This window comes from Colius striatus, chromosome 2 (assembly GCF_028858725.1).
Source record: "Colius striatus isolate bColStr4 chromosome 2, bColStr4.1.hap1, whole genome shotgun sequence".
Classification (NCBI taxonomy): Eukaryota; Metazoa; Chordata; class Aves; order Coliiformes; family Coliidae; genus Colius; species Colius striatus.
In genome coordinates, this window is record NC_084760.1 from 60318923 (window position 1) to 60342558 (window position 23636).

Sequence of the window (23636 nt, forward strand, 5' to 3'; positions counted from 1 at the left end):
ATTATATTTTCAATATTGTTGGAAAATAATAGCCCTAGACTTTTGATAGAGTTATTGTTGCAGAGGCAATTGGTACAAACACTCCAGCTGGCATTTATTATTAAAATGGATCTCACAGATGTATGTACTACAAACACACATACATCTGTGCATATATGTATACAGACATACACACAAGATGCCAAGTCTCTTCCAGGACTTTAGATCAGTTAGTTCTGTGTGGAGATGCTAAGTCTTCTTTTCATCATCTTTGCCTTCCATCTTCAGGCACTTTCAAGACAATAAAAGTGCTGATAGACACAAAATCTTCTAGACTCTTGTTGTCTAGGAAAATTCACAAAACTTAGGGAAAAAAAGTTGCTTTGTTGAACGCAATGTTGTGCTTAATGCTTTATCATTTCAAACTTGGTTTCAATGTTTTATGTTATTGAAAGCAATATTTGGGTTAATGCTTTGTCATTGAATATTGTCATAAAATATTTTATGTTATCGGTTAAAGTATTAAAAGATAATTAACTTTCTTTTAAAAAATACAGGAAATCATGGTAGCAAAAGAGTAGCTTTACCCAAGGATAATGCACAGCAGGCTGAAGTATAGAAACCAGACATTTCAAATCACTTCTCTCCACATACAGTGGTGCACTGTATTTGGAATACAAATAAATGTGCTGACATCTGAGGGTTACTCATCACTTCAGCCAATCTGTGTGAGGACTTCCAAAATAAAGACAGTCAGTGTTTAGTGTTTCAAAACAGTAATGCAGTTACAACTAAGCCACAATTGGTTATTCACTAAGGGATCATGTATCCCAGATGCAGAATAATGAAACACTGTTAAGTCCACTCATCTCAAGACTAGGTTAAACCACAATAGTAAACAGAAAATTGAAGGTATGTCTGGCTATGTTTCACTGCCCAATAGGTAAGTTCTTTCTTCATTACTACCGGGAGGATTTTGTAGGCTGGAACTGGAACCGCTGGCACAAGGAAAAGAACAGGAGGGAAGAAACAAGTTTAATATTCTCTAGATACTTCTATGCAATATCAACATTATAGCAAAAAAAGCCACATATTACATGGAAAGAGATACATGGGTCACTGGATTTGGTTCCTCACTGTTGCACAAAACCATATACTATTGCTTTGACATTCATCATTTCACAGAATGGTTTCACTTAGAAGGGATCTTTAAAGGTCATCTAATCCAACACCCCTGTAATGAGCAGGGATATATTCAGCTATACCACATTGCTCAGAGCCCCATCTAACCTGACCTTGAACATTCCCACAGATGAGGCACCTATGATCTCTCTGGGCAACCTGCTCCAATGTTTCACCACCCTTATCATAAAAAATTTCTTCCTCATACCTAGTCTGAATCGATCCTTTCTTAGATTAAAACCATTGACCCCTCTCCTATCGCAACAGGCCCTATTAAAATGTCTGTCCCCATCCTTCTTATAAGCCACCTCTGAAGTACTGAAACACTGCAATAAGGTCTCCCTGGAGCCTTCTCTTCTCCAGGCTGGACAATCCCAACTCTCTCAGCCTTTCCTCACAGCAGAGGTGTTCCATCTCTCTGATCACATTTGTAGCCCTCCTCTGGACCTGCTCCAATAGATCCACGTCTTTCCTCTGCTGAAGACCTCAAAGCTGGGTCAGCATTCCAGAGTCAAGGAGCAGAATTCTCTCCCTGAACCTTCTGGCCATGCTGCTTTTGATGCAGCCCAGGGTACACTTGGCCTTCCAGGCTGTAAGCACACATTGGCCACAGCCAGTCCCCTCAAGCCCTTCTCAGAAGGGCTGCACTCAATCCCTTTATCCCCCAGCCCATAATAATACTGGGAGTTGTCTTGACCCAAGTGCAGGTCTTTGTACTTAGCCTTGTTGAACTTAATGAGGATCACATCGGACCACTTCTTGAGTTCATTCAGGTTCCCCTGAATGGCACCCCATCCCTCAGGCATATTAGGTGCGCCACTCAGCTTGGTTTCATCTGCAAATTTGCTGAGGGTGCACTCAATCCTACTGTCTATGTTGTTGGTGAAGATATTAAACAGTACTGCTCCCAGTACAGATCCCTGAATGAAACAACTCATCATTGACCACTACCTGGTCAATGAGCCCACTACTCTCTGGATGTGACCATCCAGTCAATTCCAGCTCACAGACACTTCTTGAGGAACCACCAGTAGGATTTGCTTGCTAATGCCATAGTCTTGCTGCTTGTATGGAACAGGCATTGCCTGGTTTAGTTCTCTGTTTAGGTCATCAAGGATTTAGGAAAGCACACAGTCAAAGTACTCAAGCAGTATTTTTATTGCTCATCTTGTCATTGATTATCAGATTGTTAGTGAGGAAAAAAGTGGAAGCACAACTTTCAAAGGTTTGCATTATATAGTTGCATGCAAAACAAATAATAAATATCTCAGCATACCTTCTCCTTGTTGCCTCAGTGATATAGAATATTCCAATTGCAAGACCCTTTGAGGAAACAGATAGTTACAATTCTAATAATAATACCAACTTTATGTAATAGCTCATAACTGCAACAGATATAAAAACCGAAAAGGGTGTAATTACTTACACTTAGCAGTACCCATCCTCCTTGAAGAGCTGAGGCCCATTCAAAACCCAGCTTTTCATTTAGAAATCCTCCTAGAGTGGGGCCTGCAAATGCCCTGCATCAAAGCAAAATGAGGTGTTGTCAACCCACAGAATCACAGAATGGTATGGGCTGGAAGGGACCTCTAGAGATCATCTAGCCCAACCCCCCTGCGGAAGCAGGTCCACCTAGGTCAAGTCACACAGAAATGTGTCCAGGTGAGTTTTGAAAACCTCCAGAGAAGGAGACTCCACATCCCAAATGAATAAAATAAAATATTGTCTTTTCAGAGATCTTTTTTATTGCCTTTTGTGGCCTACTTCTATCGATTCTCTTTCCTCCATCTACAAAAAGATTGTCTTCCACAGACCTAAACTTCCTGTGATTCACAGCCAGTATTAATTCTTTGCTATGGCCTCACTAAACCTATCTAGTTACCTCCTCATTTGGAAATAGGAATGGCAAGGGAAAGGTGAATGGATTCCTTTCTCTATCTCTGTATCTGGAGTGGCTTAGAGTGCCTGTTAAGGACCACATTCTAACAGACCACCAACACCAATTCTATCATTCTATGAAAAATTTAAACTCTCATGCCTCAAAATACAAGCCTCGCAAACTTCAGGACAAAAGACTGATGGATATAAAGCATGTGAGAAGGTACATTGTGACAGATGCAAACAATGCAAGGTTGAGCTGTTTGTAACTGCCCTGCACCTGCCTAAGCATGCCATGAAAGGTTGTGCAGCTGCTGCCACTTTATGAAAGGTCTTACGTGATACGGTCTCTTGCTACAGAAAGGGACAAACCTGTGTAAAACTAGACTTCCTGAAAGCAAATGATATAATAAAACCAGGTTTGATAACAGCATAAAACCAAGGTTTGGTAACTTTATACTGCCTATATCCATAGTGAACCCTACATCAAATAAATGTGCCAGCTAGAATTTCTGTTAGCTTGGAAAAAAAAAAAGTGTAAATTTGTACCGCTGAAATTCAACTGTAGCCACAGAGGAAAAGGACAGATAAAAAAAAAAAATACTGGAAATGGCTGTCAATACAGTGACTCTGTCACTTCTGACTGACTGACAGCTCCAAAGGGTCACTCAGCCAGCAGCACCTTTCACTCATTTTTGTGATAACCACCAGGTAATCAACACAGACACTCTCTGCTAAGCTATGCAAACATAGGTCTTAAATAATGGCTGTGACTGAAAGAGAAGACTTTAAGCTATCTCAGACAAAGGGAGGAAATGTAGAAAATGGAAAAAGGAGGTCACAATTAGTCAGGAACAGAATTAGTCAATTACCTTCTAGGTCTCTCCATGTAAAAAATTAGGATCCACCTCTCTCTGTATTTAGCGACAACAAAAATAGCCACATGGGTGTGCATCCTAATACCCACTTAATCACTGCAGCTTTTGGATTTGCAGGGCAATACATTTCAAGGAAGACAGGTTCAGAGTCCATATTCCCTTTGCTGAGTAAAAAGCTTTGTTTTAACATGTTAATCGGGCAGCTGTTTAATAAGAACCTTCTGAATCAAGATCAACACAATGACTGCAACACAAGACTTCTGGTCTTAATGAAGCAGGCTTTTGTGAGGTGATAGTGCAGAACAACTGAATGCTTATAGCTTACAAAAAGGTGACTGCATACCTACCCAAGGGACCACGTGGCATTGAAGAGTCCAGACACCAATCCCAGAAGACTCAGACCTTCTTCAAATCCATTCTCACTGCAGAGAAACAGACCAATTGGGAGTAGTACAATACATATTTGTGTATAGCTTTCCTCTATAGAATTTATTCTCTCCTTTTAATGTACACACAATATATAGAGTTAACAAGAAAAAGTGTACAGCGGAATCATGTCTGTTCACCCAGTACTTTCTTTGCTGCCTCTCTGGGGGATTGCACTACTACTCCTCACCTCTGATGTCTTCCAAGTAAGATTCCTAACATCACACCACCATTCATTCCCCATGTTTCATATGATAAATGTAAAGCAGTGGCAGTTGGCCTTTAAGAAGGAAAAACTTTTTTTTTCCCAAGAAAGAAAGGCCTTTTTCCAAGAGGAATATACTAAAAAGAGCAAATGAAGACCCTTCTAGATCATTACCGCCAAGCCACATCACAGACCTTGTACTTTGAGCACGTATGATTGCTCTAAGACGCAGCTGTTAAAGCCAATGCAATCTGAAAATCCAGTGAAAACACTTTGCTATTAATGATCCTCAGAAGCTGAAATAAATCCTATGGATATGAAACCACATGCAGATTACCTCATGCTGTAAGAACTGAAGTCTGATGGACTTCAGTAGGTTCATAGTACTGAGATACACATTTACAAAAATATTATATTTGGAGTATAATGACTGTGGTGCTCAGACAGAAAAAAAATGAGACAAAAGAGTAGTGGAAGTGTTACTTGCTGCCTTTGTCCCAAAAAGGGGGAAACAAGCCACAGCAAAACCCTACTTCATATTCACCCCTGAAAATTAATTAGTTTTCTACTGTCAGTAACATGAAAGATGTGTTGGACCAAATTACTTACTACGCACAGTGCAGCATCTCTGGAAACACTGGGATAATGCTCATACCAAGGGAAAGGCCAATCAAAACCAGCATTAGCACAAACATCCACAGCTGACTGAAGAAGAAGCATTTTAAAAGTTAGCTGCTGAAGACTCTTTTTGCATGACTCCATTTGATTGAAGACATTTATATCACCTCTCCATGACTGACCAGAAAACTAGGTTTCTTGAAGCTAAAACGAACTCTAGTTCAATTGAATGCTAAGACTTGAAATACACAGTCCTACACTTAAAAGAAAACTTTGTGAAAGGATTTAAAAATTCTGTGCTCAAATGAAATATTTCCTTATCAAATGCTGTCCATGCATACAGAGAAGAGGTATACAGAAGAGCTTAAGTCAGCAATACCTGTCCAAGCTCCAGGGTTGACTTGTTGCGCAAGTGAAGGATTTTGCAGCTAAAATTTTGTAGCCTAATACATGATAACCAAATAGACTTAAAGACTGTTGCAAGACTTTGCTGTTTTCTTTTTCTCACCCACTCAAGTGCACGAACTCACCAATTTCAAATGTATTATTTTCTTTATAAAACAGAATTCTAGGAGGAAGAAGCTGACTAATCCTGCACATTAGCAAGTCTACTATCGTCTTTAATAGAGTATATCACCTAGGCCAAAAGAACTGTACAGATGTCTTGCAAATGTAGCAGAGTAGTTTGCTGCGAATTAACTGGAGAGATATGGCAATGCAGTTTTTGGATTCAACAGACATTGTCTTTACTTAGCTAGCTGAAAATAAAGCTATAATCTGGCCTTTTCACAGTAAGATATGTACAGAGAGAATAAAAAAATCCCTAGTGTTGCACAGCCATGCAAATAAAATCTGTAGTTAAGAAACATTCGTGAAATAGAGAAAATTGGAAAATATAACAGAAGGAGAACTTTGTTTTGCTGCACTGGAAATACCATAGAATTGGGAGGCAAGGAAAATAAAAAGCAGCATTCCTCCCACTACAGACATTAACATGAGCAAACACAGTAATAATAAAAAGCAAAGGCTCTATTTCAGAAAGCTATAAAATCTCTATTTCCGGATGCTCCCATAGCTTTACATTCATGGTCTCATGTTAGAAGTCAAAAAGTGACAATTATCAACTTGTGGACATATACGACTACGGTTGTGATAACTATCACTAAAACATCACATAAGGGGACAGGCTCAAAGAGAAGCAGTTCTGTACCTTTCAATGTGCAGAACAGGTGCAGGTCCTAACATGAAAAACCACAGTGCTGACATGAAGCCTCCAGATACCAACAGCCACTTTCTGAGGTACTGTGAAACAAAAGGAACAGGCATGTAACATAAAGATGTGAATTTGTAATGGTAACTATTTTGTCTTTTTTAACATCCCTCTCCTGTATCTTCATGTCCTGAAAAGTACAGCTCCTCAAGAGACCATCACTACACACAAACTGGGAATTCACAATTTCTCTGACAGTTCTGAACACTAACGCAAAACACTGAATTTATGTTTCCTCACCACCAACGCAATCACTGGCAGCAGCTGCTTAATCTCCTGAAGAGATTTCTTCAGGATAGTGAGTAATGGGGCTTCTCTGCTGGTGAAATAATTAGGTCTTACTCTTCTTCTGTATAAGAAGTATCATGTAGCATTGTGTGTCATTCATTATTAGTGTCAGGAAAAAGCGCTGTCAGAAAACTGACACCGCCCTTCACGCAGAATTCAAACAGAATTCAAAGTGTAGGTTTCCTTGATCAATTAGGAGTGGCTGTAAACCAGGCAATTGTAGGTATATCACTGCAGTTACAAGGCAGAGAACCACAGACAATTGGTGTGATGATCTAATTTGGATATCACACTTTTTAAGAGAGAAATCAACACAGCTAACTAGAATATCTTTATTCCCCAAAAACTGAAAAAGTTATAGGTGGTCAAAGGCATGGATAAGTCGGATATATTTTTCCACTCTTCATTCCGTATTTCCTGGAAACAGATTGTGCTTAGTCCATTGGAAAAGCTCAACACATTCCAGCTACAGGATATTTGTTTAACATGCTTTACTATTTTGGATATTCTTGTATCACCTGCACCTTCCAAAAGAGACCTTAAGCTCTCACATACAAGGCCCTGAAAAACAGATCTCTTTACAAGTTCAGGCCTACATCCACCACTTCAATATAGGAAGGCCTCCAGTTTTAACTGAATGCAAAGACTGCTTTACTAAAAGTGCACAAACAGCATGGTAGTACTCACTGGCCGTTTGTCACTTAGGAGTCCGAGGAGCGGAGAGGACAGGGAATATGAAAGTGCCAAACCAAGGAATACCAAGCCCACATAACCAGCTGAGAGTTTGAACTAAAGAAAAGAAGACAAACAAAACAAAAACCAAACCATCAAACCATATATACTATATTCACTAAAGGTCAATCCAAGAACTGTATGTTAGGTCAAAATACTGAAATGGATGACTTAAAGGTTTTTAATGATACCATACAGCAATTTTGCAACTATTCGAAGTCATTGGCAAAGCTCCAGTTTCCTTCCACTTCTGTTCATAAGATGTGGAGTGAAAACACGTGACACAACTGCACTCAGATAAAGGCTAAATAATCTCAGGAGGAAGCACTATGCCATGAGTGCTTTAACTACCAGTTAGAAGCTATTCCAAGGTGTGTCATGTAGCATGGATTATATAAATATTTACTATTTCTTGCTATATGCAAACATACAATAATAACTCTAATTTAGTGGTTATAACACCTGCCAAGAAGGCTACAGCCCTTTCATGGCAGGTACCTGTTAGTATAGAGTAGAAGTAAAGCAGAACAGCCACACAAGTGCACAATATTCTAAACTGGGATAGTTATAGATCCCTTTCGGTTGATGGAAGATGTACATTCAAGTCTCCACTGATGGAAGAGGTCAGCACCAAGTCTTCTCCACTCTAGACTAGACAGACTAAAAACAGGAGCACCAACAATCTGTGAAATGCTATTCCCTGGAAAAAAAATTAATATATAAAACTACTCAAGAACAATTGCTTAATTTCACACAGGAATAGAATCTTAAACTGTTTGCCTCAAATTGATTACGTTAAACACCACGGGGAAAACAAAACAAAAAAAAAAAGAAGCAGAAAACAAGCAACTAAATATTTAAGTAAATTAAAAATCAATAAATAAAATGGCATTTGCCTTTTTACTGAGTGGAGAAGTCATCTGGCAGGTTACATATTTGAAACCTGTTTAATATTGGCATTGCTGTAAGAGAAGGCAGAGCTGCAACATCAGATCTCCAAAAACAAACATCCACATCAAGAGATATAACATTGTCAGTAACTGTTGTAGTTTTACAGAGCTTTCCTCCTTTCACAAAGGAGGAAAATGTTCCTCATTTACAAAACCAGCTGTTATGCTCTGTTCAGAGAACATATTCTGCAGCTGAAAGCAAATTAAGGGGGAAAAAGCACATTTTTAGAAGTCTTACATTTCCTCATTCTCTAAGTTACCCAGTGGTAACAGATTCAAACCAATTTGTCAGTGCTGTGGAAATCAAGTTATTTGGAAATCATATTATTAACAGTTAAATAAAGCAGTGCAATTGGATAGGGTCTAATTTTGTTTAAGTTATTGAAACCACATTTATAATCAATTATTTATCATTGGTTATTTATCATATTTAGCAAGTCTAGACTTCCGTGCATGTTAACAGGACTTACCTTCTTTAGGACAAATAGAGACATTGTGGGATCCAAAAAGCCTAAGCATGCACTTAGTGAAAATATAGTAAAACAGAGTAGTAAGACTTTTGGCAGAAGAATGAGCTTCCGAAAGGAGTCCTTGCTAGGGACTGAATCTATTTCAAGAGAGAAGTTGGGGAAAATGCATTATTTTCAGCAGCATACTCTCAGGATTGGTCTTCATCAACTTAAAACAACTTGCACACACATGCATGAACTATTCATAACCAATCAGAGAAACGTGGTCTGAAAGTAAAATAAAGAGATTGCTATTTATAAGTTGAGATCTGCCGCAATTTTTAAGCAACTAGTCATTTGGGTTTCCTAACACTTTCCATTTGTATTGCAGACAGGAATCTTCTTTCAGACATCATGGTTAGGTGTCATTTCTAAGGCAGGCTCCTTTCCTGATGCTGTTGGTGCTTTAATAGTTGAATGGAGTCTTAATGCATACATAGAACTAAAAGTCCATTCATTAGCACCTACCATTTCAAAGCTAACATTTATTTAACATAGTTTCAAAATTGCTGGTAATTACAGTCAATTTCAGAGCTCAGGAAGAAGGGGAGGGAAGCCAGTAGTAGCGCATGGTTAACCACTGTATGTTTCTTCTAAAAGCCAATACATATGAAGTTATTCTCCAAGGTTTTAATATTTAAGAGGGAAAAAAAAGATTTAAAATACTTCTGGCTTTTGAAAGTTACTAGTTTGTTTGGGGTTTTTTTTCTAGAAAGGACTAACAGAAATGTAAACTTGCAATTACGTTGCTGTGTGAAGACTTATCTTTAAGTCAGCTTTACGTCCAAGTAGGCTCATCTAAAATTTAACCGTATTTATATGACCTTCAGCACTTCAGTTGAGCCCCTCAATTTATTACCTTCAACATTCTTTCATGTTAATCAGATCCTCTATCATTCAGTACAAATAACCCACTTTTGTTCTTCCTGTAATTCTGGTTTTCCCCTCACCGTTAACCCCTCAAATATGTCAACTTCTCTTGTTTTAAACAAAATTTATCTACAGCTTTTTCTCCAACAAGCTGCAATGATAGGCTGATGTTACACAGACGTAACTGATCCTCTACAAGCCCTGAAGCTAAGGATACAAAAGGAAAAAAAAATATATCTCAGTTCATTTCCACACAGAGTTCTTAGTGTTTGCAGAGAAGGACATGAGGTCTTGGATTCATTCCAAGCCATCTGCATCCATTAATTTAGGTGACATTTAAAACAAGGACCTAATCAAGATCACAAGTTAATTCAACTAGAGCTTTGCCCTCTGAGCTGGATCAGACTCCAGAAGCTGATATTTTTTTAGAGGACAGTTAAATATATGAGAAATTAAAGTGAGTGAAGGAGGCAGGAAGAAGGATGCTTACCATATTTTGGTAATACATACATATTCACAGGTGTCAAGACCAACACTATGCATCCCAGTGTAATGAAAGGGACCTCGTAACCAAATGATTGATATAAAAAGCCACCTAAAGGTGGGCCCAGCACCAGTCCAAGTCCTGTAAAAATTTCAAGGCTGCCCTAAATCAAAAAGAAAGTAAGAAAAATTTAAAAAGTCACAATGCTGAGAAACTCCAGTGTAACAACAAAAACCAAGCCATTTGTCTGAGGAGCAGCAGTCAAGCCAGTGAAAAGAGAAAAACACTGCATCACTAAAGGGGATAATGACTACTAGTGACCTTCACAAAGCCAGATAGCAAAAGAAATTTCACAGTTGTCTGTGTGACAGCCATCACTTCTTTTTGCTTCACTAGAAGGAAATACCTGTACTGCAGTATCAGCCACTATGCTGTCACCTAGTCCTGAGGCAAGACAAATGCTCTGGCTAGAGGGAGGACCCAAACAAGACTACTTGGATGGGTCATTATCTCATGGGATGTGGGATGAGGCACATGTGCCAAGATAAAGCTTTCTCTCCATAATCAACTGTTTGGATTCACTAACTAGGGGTAGGAAGTAAGAGTGAAATGCAATGGGGATAACTCATTATTTTGGCTATATTTTAATAACCTGACATATTTTATAAGATACTAAAAAAGGACAATAACATGTTTACACTTAAGCCTTGTGTTACAACACCATAGTCACCACTGTCAATATCTGCCTCAACACTTGATTAATCAATGTTTAGTTATTAGCATCAGCTGTTAAATTTTACCAACATCTGAGACTAAGAAACATAGCATAGGGACTCATCCTCATCTTTAACTTTACTGATACCAGAGTGGTCAAATGGCCCAAGCATGGACACAGTCAGCAATAGCCAAATTCTTCACCCTAGGTCAGTCAAGAGTTGCAGTGTTTTCCTTCCCTAGCAAAGCAAAGGAGACTGGTAATAGCATATGACTTGCAAGTCTTCAAAATTTCTGGATCTATTTGATATATTTTGGTAAACTTCAACACATGGAATGCCTATGAGTTAATGTAACTGCATCCAAATAATGCTTTTATTTATGTTGCTCACCAATCATGAAAGAAAAAAAGAGTAACTGGGGAACTTTCAGTTCAAATCAGGCTATACATCACTTGGTCCTTCTAAGTTAATGAATTACCAAGAGGCTGGGGTGAGCTGAGGCATTGCATTCTCACAGATCAGGGGAGGAAAAGGTAAACCTGGTATTGCAAGAAAAGTGATATTGTTTATGTTCTGAAGTTCATACCTCCAACAGAGCAATCACATTGACAGATGCTGAATATCTCCCTTGAACAAGGCTGGTATGCTTACATTCAGTAACTTTACCATACATTCTTTGGACTACTCAATGGGTAAAAGGTAGTCTGAAAACTGGTACCAAAATGGTAATGAGAGGAAAAGTGTTTTCTAGTATCTACCACTATCAAGAAAGGCAATGCAAACCAAGGCTTTCCTTCAGACTTTGTGATTTTAGTGTAGGATGCACCTTGCTTCAGCTAATCAGCTTGCTATTCTGCCTCGTGCCTCTGCCACCATCATGAGCAGAGCTCACAGTAACAAGAATTTCCCATCATGTCCGTTTAGGACAGTAAGTCTACAGAAACACATTTGAAGAGGTTTTATTCTTAAGCAGAACAAGACAGTGGAGTCCTATAATATGGCAAACAGACCAATATTTAAAAGTGATCTGTCTTCTGATATCACTCCTAAGTTTTAAACAAAGGTAGTTACCAAGACACAGCCATTTAGCATTTCTGGTTATGGTCTTGAGTTAACCTCACAAGTTCCATTTAAACATAAGAAAAACCCTATTTTGCCATTCAGGTGAGGGAGCCCTGGCATAGGCTGCTCAGGGAGGGTGTGTAGTCTCATTTTCTGGAGGTCTTCAAAACCCACCTGGCCACGTTCCCGTGTGACCTGACCTAGGCGGACTTGCTTTGGCAGGGGGGTTGGACTAGATGATCTCTATAGGTCCTTTCCAACCCTACCATTCTATGATTCTATGCCACCAGCCTTCTTGGCCACCTGGGCACACTGCTGGCTCATGTTCAGCCAGCTGTCGATCAACATCCCCAAGTCTTTTTCTGCCAGACAGCTTTCCAGACACTCATCTCCAAAAGATGAAATGGGCTCAGGTTGTGTCAGGGGAGGTTTAGATTGGAGATTAGGAAGAACTTCACTGAGAGAGTTGTTAAACTCTGGCACAGGCTGCCCAGGGAGGTGAGGAGTTCCCATCCCTGGAGATATTAGATGAGGTGCTGAGGTACATGGTTTAGTGGTGGGCTTGGCAGTCTTAGGTTAGTGGTTGGATTTGATGACCTTAGAGGTCTTTTCCAATCAAAATGATTCTATGATTCATCACCACATACCATTTTCATCACATTTATTGTGCTGCTGCCATGGAATTTCACTTGCTTTTAGGTCTGATTACAAGGCTCCTTAAGTCAAGGTTACTTGATATTAAATGATATGAGGTTAAATGATATTTTAAAATTTGCAAACTGGAAACCTTAAACTTATTCACAGAATAAATCCAAACTACAATTACAATATAAAACCTGCTTTCCAAGGAAACTGCCAGCTCCTCATTGCTGATATATTTAGTACTTTTTTGCTAGTTAGAAGGATGTATTTTTAGAGACATTTTTTCACAGAAGTAACTATAGATCTTAATAACAATATTAACAAAAGCATAAACTTTTCCAATTTTATTAAATGTTCTGAAGGATGCAGGGGAGTTTGGAGTAGATGATCTCTAGAAGTCCCTTCCAACCCTTACCTTTCTATGATTCTATGTTCTTAGCATTTGTTCACTCATTAAAATTTAACCTGGATACCTCTGCCCCTCTATATTTGAACTGAAACCAGAATTTACTGACAGGAGATAGAGAAAGTAGCATTTTATTAAATATAAAACTCCTTTTCCCCAATATCATAAAACTCATCTAAATCATAGAATTGTTTCAGCTGGAAGAAACCTTTAAGATCATCAAGTCCAGCCTTTGTCTCAGCCCTATCAACCACTAGACCATTTCCCTAAGTTCAACATCCACCCTTCTCTCAAACACCTCCAGAGACGGGGACTCCACCATCTCCCTGGGCAGCCCGTTCCAATGCCTGACAACCCTTTCAGTAAAGAAATTCCTCCTCATATCCAGCCTGAACCTCCTCTTGTGCAACTTGAGGCCATTTTGTCTTGTTCTATTGCTTGTTACAAGAGAGAAAAGACCAATCCCCACCTTGCTACAACTTCCTTACAGGTAGTTGTAGAGAGCAATAAGGTCTCCCCTGGGCCTTCTTTTCTCCAGACTAAACAGCTGCGGTACTACCTCCTATTGAAATAAATCACTGATGATCAGAAACAGTGCTCACCAGATTTCAAGAAGTTGTTCTCATCTTCTGATATATCACTTTTATCAATGGATTAGAAAAATGAAAACAGGATTTCTTCCAGTTTTCCATCTCAGTCATTTAAATCAACAATATTTGAATTCATCAAATTTCTTGAATAAATCCATATGGATTCTTACTATCCATGCAGAAGCAGTCACTAAACACTGTATTAGTATTTTAGTAGTCTGATTGCCACCAAAGGGATAACTACCATCAATGGTCATCTGTCTTAACCCACTAATACACCATAACCCACTAATACAGACTGCCTAATTTCCACCTAACTGGAGTTATGCTAAAGTCTAAAGTGTTCTAGGACTGTGACTCTAGATTACAAATAAAAGTTATGTAATGGATTTCAAATAGGCTTGCACATAAGACAGAAAATTTTCTCCTAGTGGTTTCAGGCTGCCTGCTGACAATTTATCATATTTCAGGTACTCCACTGTAACACCAGTTTTTGCACTTACCAGGACAGTAGCTATATTACTGGGAAATGCCTTTGCAAGGATTGAAAATGATGCTGTCATTGCTGCTGCATAACCCACTGCATCAACGGATCTTACTAAAAAGCAGAAACCTATGAACATTGGTCCACTTGGTACCTTGTCCAGCAATCTGAAAACAAACAAACAAACAAAAAAACCCCAGTAAGTGGACTTCTGTCAGGATACAAGTCATCCACTAAAGGCCTTGAAGTATCATTTAATCATTGAATGACACTGTTATGAGACAATGCTTTCTATTGCCACATCTTTTTGAGTCATATCAGTGAAGTCATTCAGAAACCAAACTACTTCTGGTAGCTTTCATCTTTTCCTCTTTCTTTAGTGGTGAAAAGCTTAACCCGTGAAAAACTCCAATGCCATCTTCTGTTGTACTTCATAGCTTTTCCAAGCAACTGTGTAAGGAGTCTGATGCAATCCGTTACAGCCACGCAACAAGAGTTTCCTTCATTATGCACAAATATTTCATGCATTACAGTTGCCTTATTGCTGCACTTTGACAGACCTCTGGCTGTTCATGAACTACAGAAGTTATTTCAATATGTAGGACCTTCCTTTGCTTTCAAAGTAGTAAGGCTTTGAAACCTACTCAATGTGAGAAGTGTTCATTCTGCTTTACAAGGGATAGATAAAAAGTAAAGATGCAAAAATTTAGGTGATCTAACCAACATATGAAAGATGCCTGAGAGGTTCCAGTTGTGTTTTGTGTACATTGTTTTCATGTGGATGAAAATGATTAGAAGACAAATACAACAAAAACTAACAACAAAAATTACTCACCCAAACAGAATGGTCACACATCCTGAAAGAAACATCCCTGCCACAAACATGAATTTTGCCCCAATATGCGTAATCTGTAAATGAAATACCATTTTTACATGTTATTATTTCAGACCTAGATAAAAAAATCTAAGTAAATTACTCTTAAGAAATTAAAACATTATGGGTACTTTATAGCATATGTAACACTGCTCCTGCCAGTGTGCCTTCATGCAATACTGAACCTAAAAATATTCTAAACAGCTAAGTGACTTAACCCAGTTTTCAGAATGGTTAAGACAGTGGTGCCATTAACTATTTCACAGCGACACGCTGCAGCTTCTGCAGAGCAGCAGGTTAGAGCAGCGTTCATCATTACAAACAAACAATAAGCAATACATTCCCCCCTCCAGCATCATCAGTGATTCCAAGTCACTGGTACCTGTCACATATATGCCTAAGGAGAGTCAATGGAAGCTGACTTTAAAGCAAATCTACCATAACCTTTAATAGCACAAAGCTTTGGCATAGGAAACATGGTTGCTTCAGGCTGCCCCAGTCATTACCGGGGAAAGGACCCCACATTTCCTCATATCTGACTCCATCACCAGGGTGAAGGATGATTACAGGCATGCCATAAAGCTAACTCAATCCCGTAACAAAGTATATCTGAGCTTCTAAGTCTGTACTGTCCTTACTACCTAAGGACAGTAGGTATTTCAGACTCCTTTCCTGTTCAGGCCCAGACAAAGTCTCTGCATTTCAGCCATTATTACTAAACACCATATTTTGCCAAGTTTCACTGAAACCCTCAGGGTTTCTGATTGCTGGACAGTTCACTTCTCTTGATGTTCACCTCATTTGTTTGCAGTGACTCTCCTCTCCTGCCTGCAAATTACTCAGTGAGAGTTGTGGCATAGTTGAATGCAATTATAAACACCAAGATTGGACATACCAATGGTACTTGTGTGACACCTTGATAACCCACCTCATCATCAGAGAAAATAATTCACCATGAGGTCAGCAAAGAGACTGCCTAGCCAAAGAAAGAGAAGACTGACACTGCAGCAGCCCCAACTTAGGGCATGATCCCAAGCAGCCCAAGCCAAAAATGCATAGATAATAGTGCTCTAACATGCCATTTAAATACACAAACTGTTATATTAACTGATTTGTAATTTCCCCAGCATGAGAAAAAATCTGAAACTGTGGGAAAACTGAAGTTGCAAGAAGTGGAGAAAATGTTATTGTATAATGAAGTGGAAGGGGAAACAGTTAACAGCAGAGTTATAACAGCAGGAAGTCTTAAGACAATGTACCACAAAAAAAAGAACGGGTGCAGCTAACTAAAGAAAAAATAAAACAAAGCCAAAACACCTTAAGAACATCACCAAAGGCAAACAGAACTGTCATGGTTTGACACGACAGCTTTTTTTGGTAAGGGGGAAGGGGCTGTAAAGATGGCTCCTGTAAGAAGTAGCTCACAACTCTCCCCAGCTCTGAGCCAGACCCACTTCTGGGGCTGAGCCAATCAGATGCCTCCACGATCACTTTTTAAGAAGAAGCTGGACAAGGAGGCTTCTTCCTGTTTCTTCTTTCTTTCTTTTCTGGCTGGTGGTGGTGCAAGGAATGGGAAGAGAGAGAGAAGCAACCATGGGGACTCCAAGGTCAGTGAGGGAAGAGAGGAGAAGGTGTGCTGGAGCAGAGACTCTCCTGCATCCTGCAGAGAGGACTGGTGAAGCTGAGATTTGTTGCATTTTGCTAAAGACCCTGCATCAGGGGCAGTGACTCACTTCATTAATGACCCTGTGCTAGTGGCAGTAACTAGGGCCAGAGGAGGCTGTGTCCCACGTGAAGGACCCTGTATCTGCAGAAACTGCAACTGTGGGGAAGAACCCACTCTAGAGAAGTTAAAGACTGTGTCCCAGGGGAGGACCCTCATATTGGAGCAGGAGAAGAATGCAAGGAGTCATCCTCCTCTGAGAAAAGTGGCAGAGAACATCTGTGAGAGACTGATCACATCCCCTATTCCCTGTCCCGCTGAGCTGTTGAAGGGGCAGGAGGTAGAGATATCAGGAGCAGTGAGCTGAGTCTGAGAAGAAAGGAGAGATGAGGGAGGGAGAGATCTTAAAGTGCTGGTTGTAATTTTCTCAATCCTCTGCTCTCTTTTTGATTTTTGTTCTGTTGTTTCTTGTAGGTAGTAGAATAAACTTTCCTACTTTCCTCTCTAAGTCAAGGACTGGAGTCTGTTTTGCCCGGAACTGTAACTGGCAGCGAGCCCTCCCTGCCCCTGTCTCAATTCACAACAACCTTAGTTATCTTTTTCTCCCATTTTGCTGGGATGTCTGCCATCCTAATGAGGGTGTGGGTGAGAGACTGTCATGATGCTTCTGTGCTAGCTGTACAAAGCCACAAGAGTATATTAAGTAAATGCAATAAATTAAATGGAGGTAGGGGGAGAGGAGGTAATTAAAAAAAAAAGATAATTGATCGCCAGATTACTCTGAAGCAAATAGAACAGTTAACCAGAGAAACAAAACAACCATGTGTCCTCTACCTTATGCTACCCTCAAGAACTGTGGAAGAGTAATTTTTAAGTTGTACTGACAAGACTTAGATGAGATTATGGAATGACAGAATCACAGAATCTTTAGGGCTGGAAGGGACCTCGAAAGATCACCTAGTCTAGATGGTCCTGCTCTGGCAAGGGGGGTTGGACTAGGTGATCTACAGTAGGTCACACAGGAACCCATCTTGGTGGGTTTTGAATGTCTCTAGAGAAGGAGATTCCACAATCCATCTGGGCAGCCTGTTCCAGTGCTCACCCGCACAGTGGAGAAATTCCTCCTTGTATTTCTTTGGAACCTCTTATGTTCCAGTTTGTACCCATTGCCCCTTGTCCTACGACTGCACATCAATAAGAAGAGCCTGGCTCCATCCTCTTGACACCTGCCCTGGCTCACTGGACAGGCTCCAGTTACTTGCAGTCACAAGCCTGCAGATATGTTACTGAAGTGACTTCTCTTTTCTTGGCCTTAGGAAACTGCCTTCAAGTAGCAACCTGTGTCATCACACAGAGAAGTTACAGCTTCAATTATACTTACATAATTTCCCAAGATTAAAGAAGACAAGAAATTGGTCAAAGCAAAACATCCAAAAATCTGTCCAACAACGGTGTTACTGACACCCTTTTTTTCTGCCTGCAAAAAAAAAAAAAAAAAAAAAATATCACAACTTTGTAAAGATAGAGACAAATTATTGAGGTAAATAACATTCATGCCTTGTACATTTTTTTTTTCCTACTGGAGCACCTACAAAGCCAATTCCTTCCTCAAAGGCAGCGGGGGGCACATAAAGCAACAACATAGCAATTTAAAGACATGTTGCACTCCTATTTAAGCTGCATGCAATAAAAGGGAAAAGCAATGTTCATTCCTCAAGGAAAGAAAATACTGTGCTGTTTGCTGAACTACTGAACAGGTGATGAGTCTGTATACAGGTGGCCTCTACTGCTGTGCAACAGAGGTAGTTACCAAGCTTTGATCCCTCGCAAGGTGAAAGGGTAGTGAACAGAGATAACTGTTATCTTTGCTGTACCATGCCGCCTCCTAACAAGACCCAAGCATTTTTTTTTTACTTATCCAACTAACAAAATAACACTTATTTGGTATAAGCAGTACGTAGGAATATTTAGAGAAAAAAGAACTTTAACGTTTTCTTTGTTAATACTTGGGAATAACTTGGTCATGACAGAAATGGACTTCTGCAAAGGAACCATGACCTTTTTTTTTCATCCTATATTACATTGTATATGACATCCTATAACATTGGATTAATTCAACATAAGCTGAAATATTTTTTTCCCTACAGTTGCTAGGTCGGGAAGTTTAACACACTGAATGATGGCCCGGCACTAGTTAACAGAGAGGTGGTTTTTTATTTAAAGTCATTGAGTGGCTAAGACACTGAAATACAAGTCAGGACACAGGCACAGTTTTGATCTCAGGTCTACTACCAAACTGCTATGCAACACTGGGCAAAAAACTATTTAACTTCTCCATTTCAGTCTCAGTTGTATATCATTAGTTTGCCTTCTGCTCTGCAGTCACAGGAAAGATGAAATTAGTCCATGGACAGGATCCAGGTCACTATTACATACACTCTAATCTATTTTAGCCAGCATCAGGCTATCACTAGGAATTCCCACAGCTGAAACATCTAACTTAGAGTTTACAGACAGACATAGAGGTCCTGTGGTGATCAAGATCCTTTTAAAAGTTTCAACATGCAAAAGCCAATTTGAAGAGCAGCTGGCCAAATTGTTTACCTCTGAAGGGAAAAAAGGTCCCAGGATTGAATAGCATATCATTGAACAGAAGTTTATAGAAGCTGTTGCGGACATTGTAAAGATCTGTTCTCTGGTAAACCTTCTTGATTCCTCACCAAGTGCTTCTGGCATGCCATCTTCTTAAAATACAAAAGAAACAGTAAAAAAGCAAAACAAAAAAAAAGTATAATAAACTGATAGAGGGAAACGCAGCTTGCAAATCAGCTTCTAAAATTAACATCCGCCCAAAACTTGCGACTCTAGGAAATTAACTCGAGCTGTACTACTCGCTCTTATTTCCCCTCATTCAGGAGCGCAGTCCCCGAAGCACGAGCCGCGCCGTCCCCGCGTGGTGCTGGCCGGCGGCCGGCCCTCAGCTAGCGGGCTCCGCGACAGTCGTGCCGCCGCGCTCCCGGCCCCGCACCACGCGTGCCGCTGCGTGGGCGCACACACCGCACGGGGGGAACCCCAGCACGCAACACTGAGGGATGCAGCCCGGAGAGAAATGCAGCCCCGGGGAGAAATGCAGCCCCGGAGAGAAATGCAGCCCCGGAGAGAAATGCAGCCCCTGCACGTCCGCTCTCTTGCCCAGCGAGGGCTCCGGCACTGCGGAGCGGCCCTTCAGCACAGGCCCGGCCGCAGCCGGCAGCGCCTGCGGAGCGGCAGCTGCCCCTCCGGTCCCGCCGGCGGAGAAACGTGGAGCAGCTTCCGCCTCCCACCTGCGGGCCGGTGGCTCCCTGCGCCGTCCGCCGCCCGGCTGCCCATGGGAAAGTGAAGTGGTGTGGTGCGGTGCGGTGCGGTGCGGTGCGGTGCGGTGCGGTGCGGTAGCTCCCCGTCTGACAGCAGCAGCGGGCTGGCAGCGCAACGGGGCGAATACGAACCCGGACCGCCGGCACCGAGCATGCTCAGCCTGCTCGTCTGCCGCGCCCCGCACCGGCAGCTCGGGTCCCAACCGGAGCCAGGAGGAGGGGCGTTGCGGGGCTGCTGCGAGCGAGACAGGGGCTGCTGCCGCTGCGCCCAGAGGGGACTGACAGCCCAGAAGGGCAAAGGACTGAGGCGGCAGCCGGCGCAGGGCTTTGAGCAGCGTGACAGTAACCTGCTGGCTTCCAGGGTGTGTTGCACACCTGGCTCAGGGCACTTGCTGCCTTGCTGGCCCTGGTAAAACGCGAAACGCAGAGGCTTTGACCGGTTAGAGGTGAATAAAACTGAGGACGTAGTGAACAAAGCTGTACAACCCAGCTAAAGGAAGCCTGGATGTTACACCTGTTCCAGCTGACGAACCCAAGAGCATTTCCTGAAAACTTCACCTCTCTGGCCCAGCTTCACTCTCTAAGATTCCTCAGGAGTGGCTGGCAATTCCTATGTGATGTGCCCTGTAAGCACAAGCATTTCTCTGCTTTAAAAAGACCTGTAATGCTCCTGTCTTTCATACCAACAGGGAGATTCAGGATGGCTTCTTAGGACTGGCAGACCAAACAGTGTCAATGAACAGCCTCTAGCGAGCTGCAGGATCTATAAAACTGTAACAGAAGAGCTAAATGTCAAAGTTGTCACAAGAACCAATAGCTATAAACTACATAAGCTGTATATAAGCTGGCCAGGAGTGAATCCAGGCTGGAGATGAGGAAGAAGTGATGGCACAAGTTCCTTTTGGGAGGGGAGAATGGAGAGAAGGGAAATGAGGCATGGGGACCTCTTCAAAATTTGTTGAAAGACTACCTATTGCTTGAAGAGGGGAAAAAAAAAAATATTTCTTTAAAGCATTATTTTAACTAGGGCATCAGTATTCCATCTACTCACTGATTATTATATTAAGATGTATAACAAGGCATTTCAGAGCAAATGTTGCCACGTACCTAACTTTAGAATCTCACACTCCATGTGACAGGAAAAAACAGATTTACTTCCTTATCACAAGATTAGGAAACTTTAAAACTTTAGCAGCCACAAAAGATAACAGCCATCCATTCATTTGGTGAAGCCTATTTTGACAAAATATTGTATGTGACATATATTATGGCTGTGAAGCAAAAAAAATCCCTAGGAAATACTTTATTTTTTTCTGTCTGTCTCCAGAATAACATAGAAAATCAATCCTTATAATAGATACTGTCTCTTGAACAGCCTTAACTCTGAAAAAAAGGGGAAGAGCACTTGCAAGTCATCTTCTGTTCAGCAAAAGGATAATAAGAAAAAAGTGATCTATGAAGCACATGACACACAAATAAACCAAATAAGAGAAATTTGTAGGGAGAGATTGTAATCATGAAGAGAGAATAAAACTTTTCCTTTTGTGGACAGAGATAGACAGTTATGTTCAAGTGGTGAAATAGCTTTCACTCCTACTCCAACAAATCTTTTTAGTCTAGACTCTCCTACAACAGATTCCAACTACTTTCAAAACTAAGTCCTTCTCTCATTAATAATTACATGTAAGTAATGAGTAATCCAATAAAGCTTACAGAGTCAGATTTCCACAAAGTCAATGCTTTCAGTAGAAGGATGAAGTGTGGGAGTAGTAGTGAGCTATGGCTCCAGTAATGAAGCAGGCCTATGACCTGCCATGTGTGTGTGCAGTTTACGTACACGCTGCTCATTATTGTCAGAAGAAAGTAGTTGATGAAACATGTTTGTTAATTGCTCATCTATTCTTCATAAGCTATAAATATTTGTTAACCTTCTAACCTGGACTTGTTACTACCCTGTCAACATAGTTTTTCAAGTCTAAAACAAATCACTCTTTTTTAAAGCATACAAGCCTTTCTTGCTTATGTCATGTCTACAGCAACTTTGAAAACAATGTATCTTTTCTTTCAGATCCCAAACCATGTGTAGAATTCAAGCCTTGGAGCACTAGCCCTCTAGAAATACTACAAGTAGAATCTATGTCCACAAAATAAAAACATTGTAAGAACAGTTGTTTTAAGAGCAGCTTCTTTCCTGGATGTCCAGGACATTCTGAAATGTTTAGCACATGTTGAAAAATTTATCCTGTTATTGTTTTGTATATTTGTAGAGATCATAGAAATACTTTTGTATTACAACCCAGAAATCATTCAGCCAGTGATTATTTGCATCACATTACTGTTTCTTTTGATAGCAGTCATAGTGGCTGCACACAGGTATTCAGGAGAGTTTAAAATAGCTCCAATGTAACCACATGATAACCACAGCCTTTGAGAGCCTAATGCAGAATACGTGGAAGGCAATGAAAATCGACAAACTGTTTTGTGCTGTTATCATGACATCAACACCTTTCTTCTTTTCAAATTGGTATTGCTATGCAATATTTTGTCCTCTTTCTAAGTCTCCAGAAAGTTCTCATCATACTTTCTCCAGGGGCTTGAAACTCAACAGAGATATCCCTTGTGCTCCTGAGTGGCAGCATATGGTTGACTGTTCTGAACCATTACCTGGAAGCGCGTGTAAATACACAACACTGCCTCTGTGCTGGTGGGCAGGACTTCTGTGGAAGGGCAAGAAAATGGGTAAAAATAACTTGCCCTTTACAGAAATCTTTATGATTAATAACCTTTTATTGGACTATGTGACCAGGAAATGAATAAGATAATTGTTTAGGAAGAGTAGCATGAAATGAGCACTGATGTTACTTGCAAGGAAGCTTCCAACTCATCATTCCATAGAGCTGAGAAATCATGTCTGTTTTGGAATGAAAATGAGACATTAGAAATCTAAATGTAGCACGTGCCGGTGCTTTGTATTATTAGAAACAAATGTCAAAGGGAAATAAGTTCTGCAAGGATTGCTAAAAACTGAAATTCAGGACTGATTGTTCAGAGTTTAACAGTGTTATAGATGTCTCTTGGGAGTTTATAATATATGACGCTTTTGCCTACCTACTTGGCTGCCTCACTGTACTGTGCCCTCATTTGACTTACTCAGTTCCTGAGTCTCCACAGTTTACAGTATTTACAAGCCTCTTGGTGAAAAAGTTCTAACATCCAATCTAACCCTCTCCTGGCACAACTTGAGGCCAGTTACTCTTGTCTGATCATTCATTGCTGGAGAGAAGAGACCAACCTCCACCTTGCTGCAATCTCCTTTCAGGTAATTATAGAGAGTGATTGTGTCTCCTCTCAGCCTCCTCTTCTCCAGGCTAAACATCCCCAGCTCCCTCAGCCACTCCTCATAAGACTTGTTCTCCAGACTCTTTACCAGCTTTGTTGTCTGCCTCTGGACACGCTCCAGCACCTCAGTGTCTTTCTTGTAGTAAGTGGCCCAGAACTGAAGTCAGTATTTGAGATGAGGCCTCACCAGTGCTGAGTACAGGAGGACAGTCACTTCTCTGTTCCTGCTGGTCACACT

General features: G+C 40.7%; 1 protein-coding gene across 4 annotated transcripts; it reads right to left on the minus strand.

Annotated features, from left to right (window-relative positions):
* Nucleotides 1-73: 73 nt before the first annotated feature.
* On the minus strand, nucleotides 74-20215 carry SLC18B1 (solute carrier family 18 member B1). Of its 4 annotated transcripts, none has more exons than XM_061990712.1 (14): nucleotides 20030-20215; nucleotides 19311-19447; nucleotides 18088-18183; nucleotides 15005-15078; nucleotides 14189-14336; nucleotides 10276-10432; nucleotides 8877-9013; nucleotides 7412-7513; nucleotides 6377-6468; nucleotides 5158-5253; nucleotides 4265-4339; nucleotides 2588-2681; nucleotides 2438-2484; nucleotides 74-977 (listed from the first exon to the last, which is right to left on the minus strand). In XM_061990712.1, exons 1-14 carry the CDS (start codon nucleotides 20211-20213, stop codon nucleotides 902-904), a joined length of 1515 nt encoding a protein of 504 aa, XP_061846696.1. In that variant the 5' UTR covers nucleotides 20214-20215; the 3' UTR covers nucleotides 74-901. The 4 variants fall into 4 exon arrangements, with proteins under 4 accessions (XP_061846696.1, XP_061846694.1, XP_061846697.1 ...); XM_061990710.1 differs by having other exon boundaries at nucleotides 19311-19450; XM_061990713.1 differs by lacking the exon at nucleotides 5158-5253 and having other exon boundaries at nucleotides 19311-19450.
* Between the last annotated feature and the right edge of the window lie 3421 nt (nucleotides 20216-23636).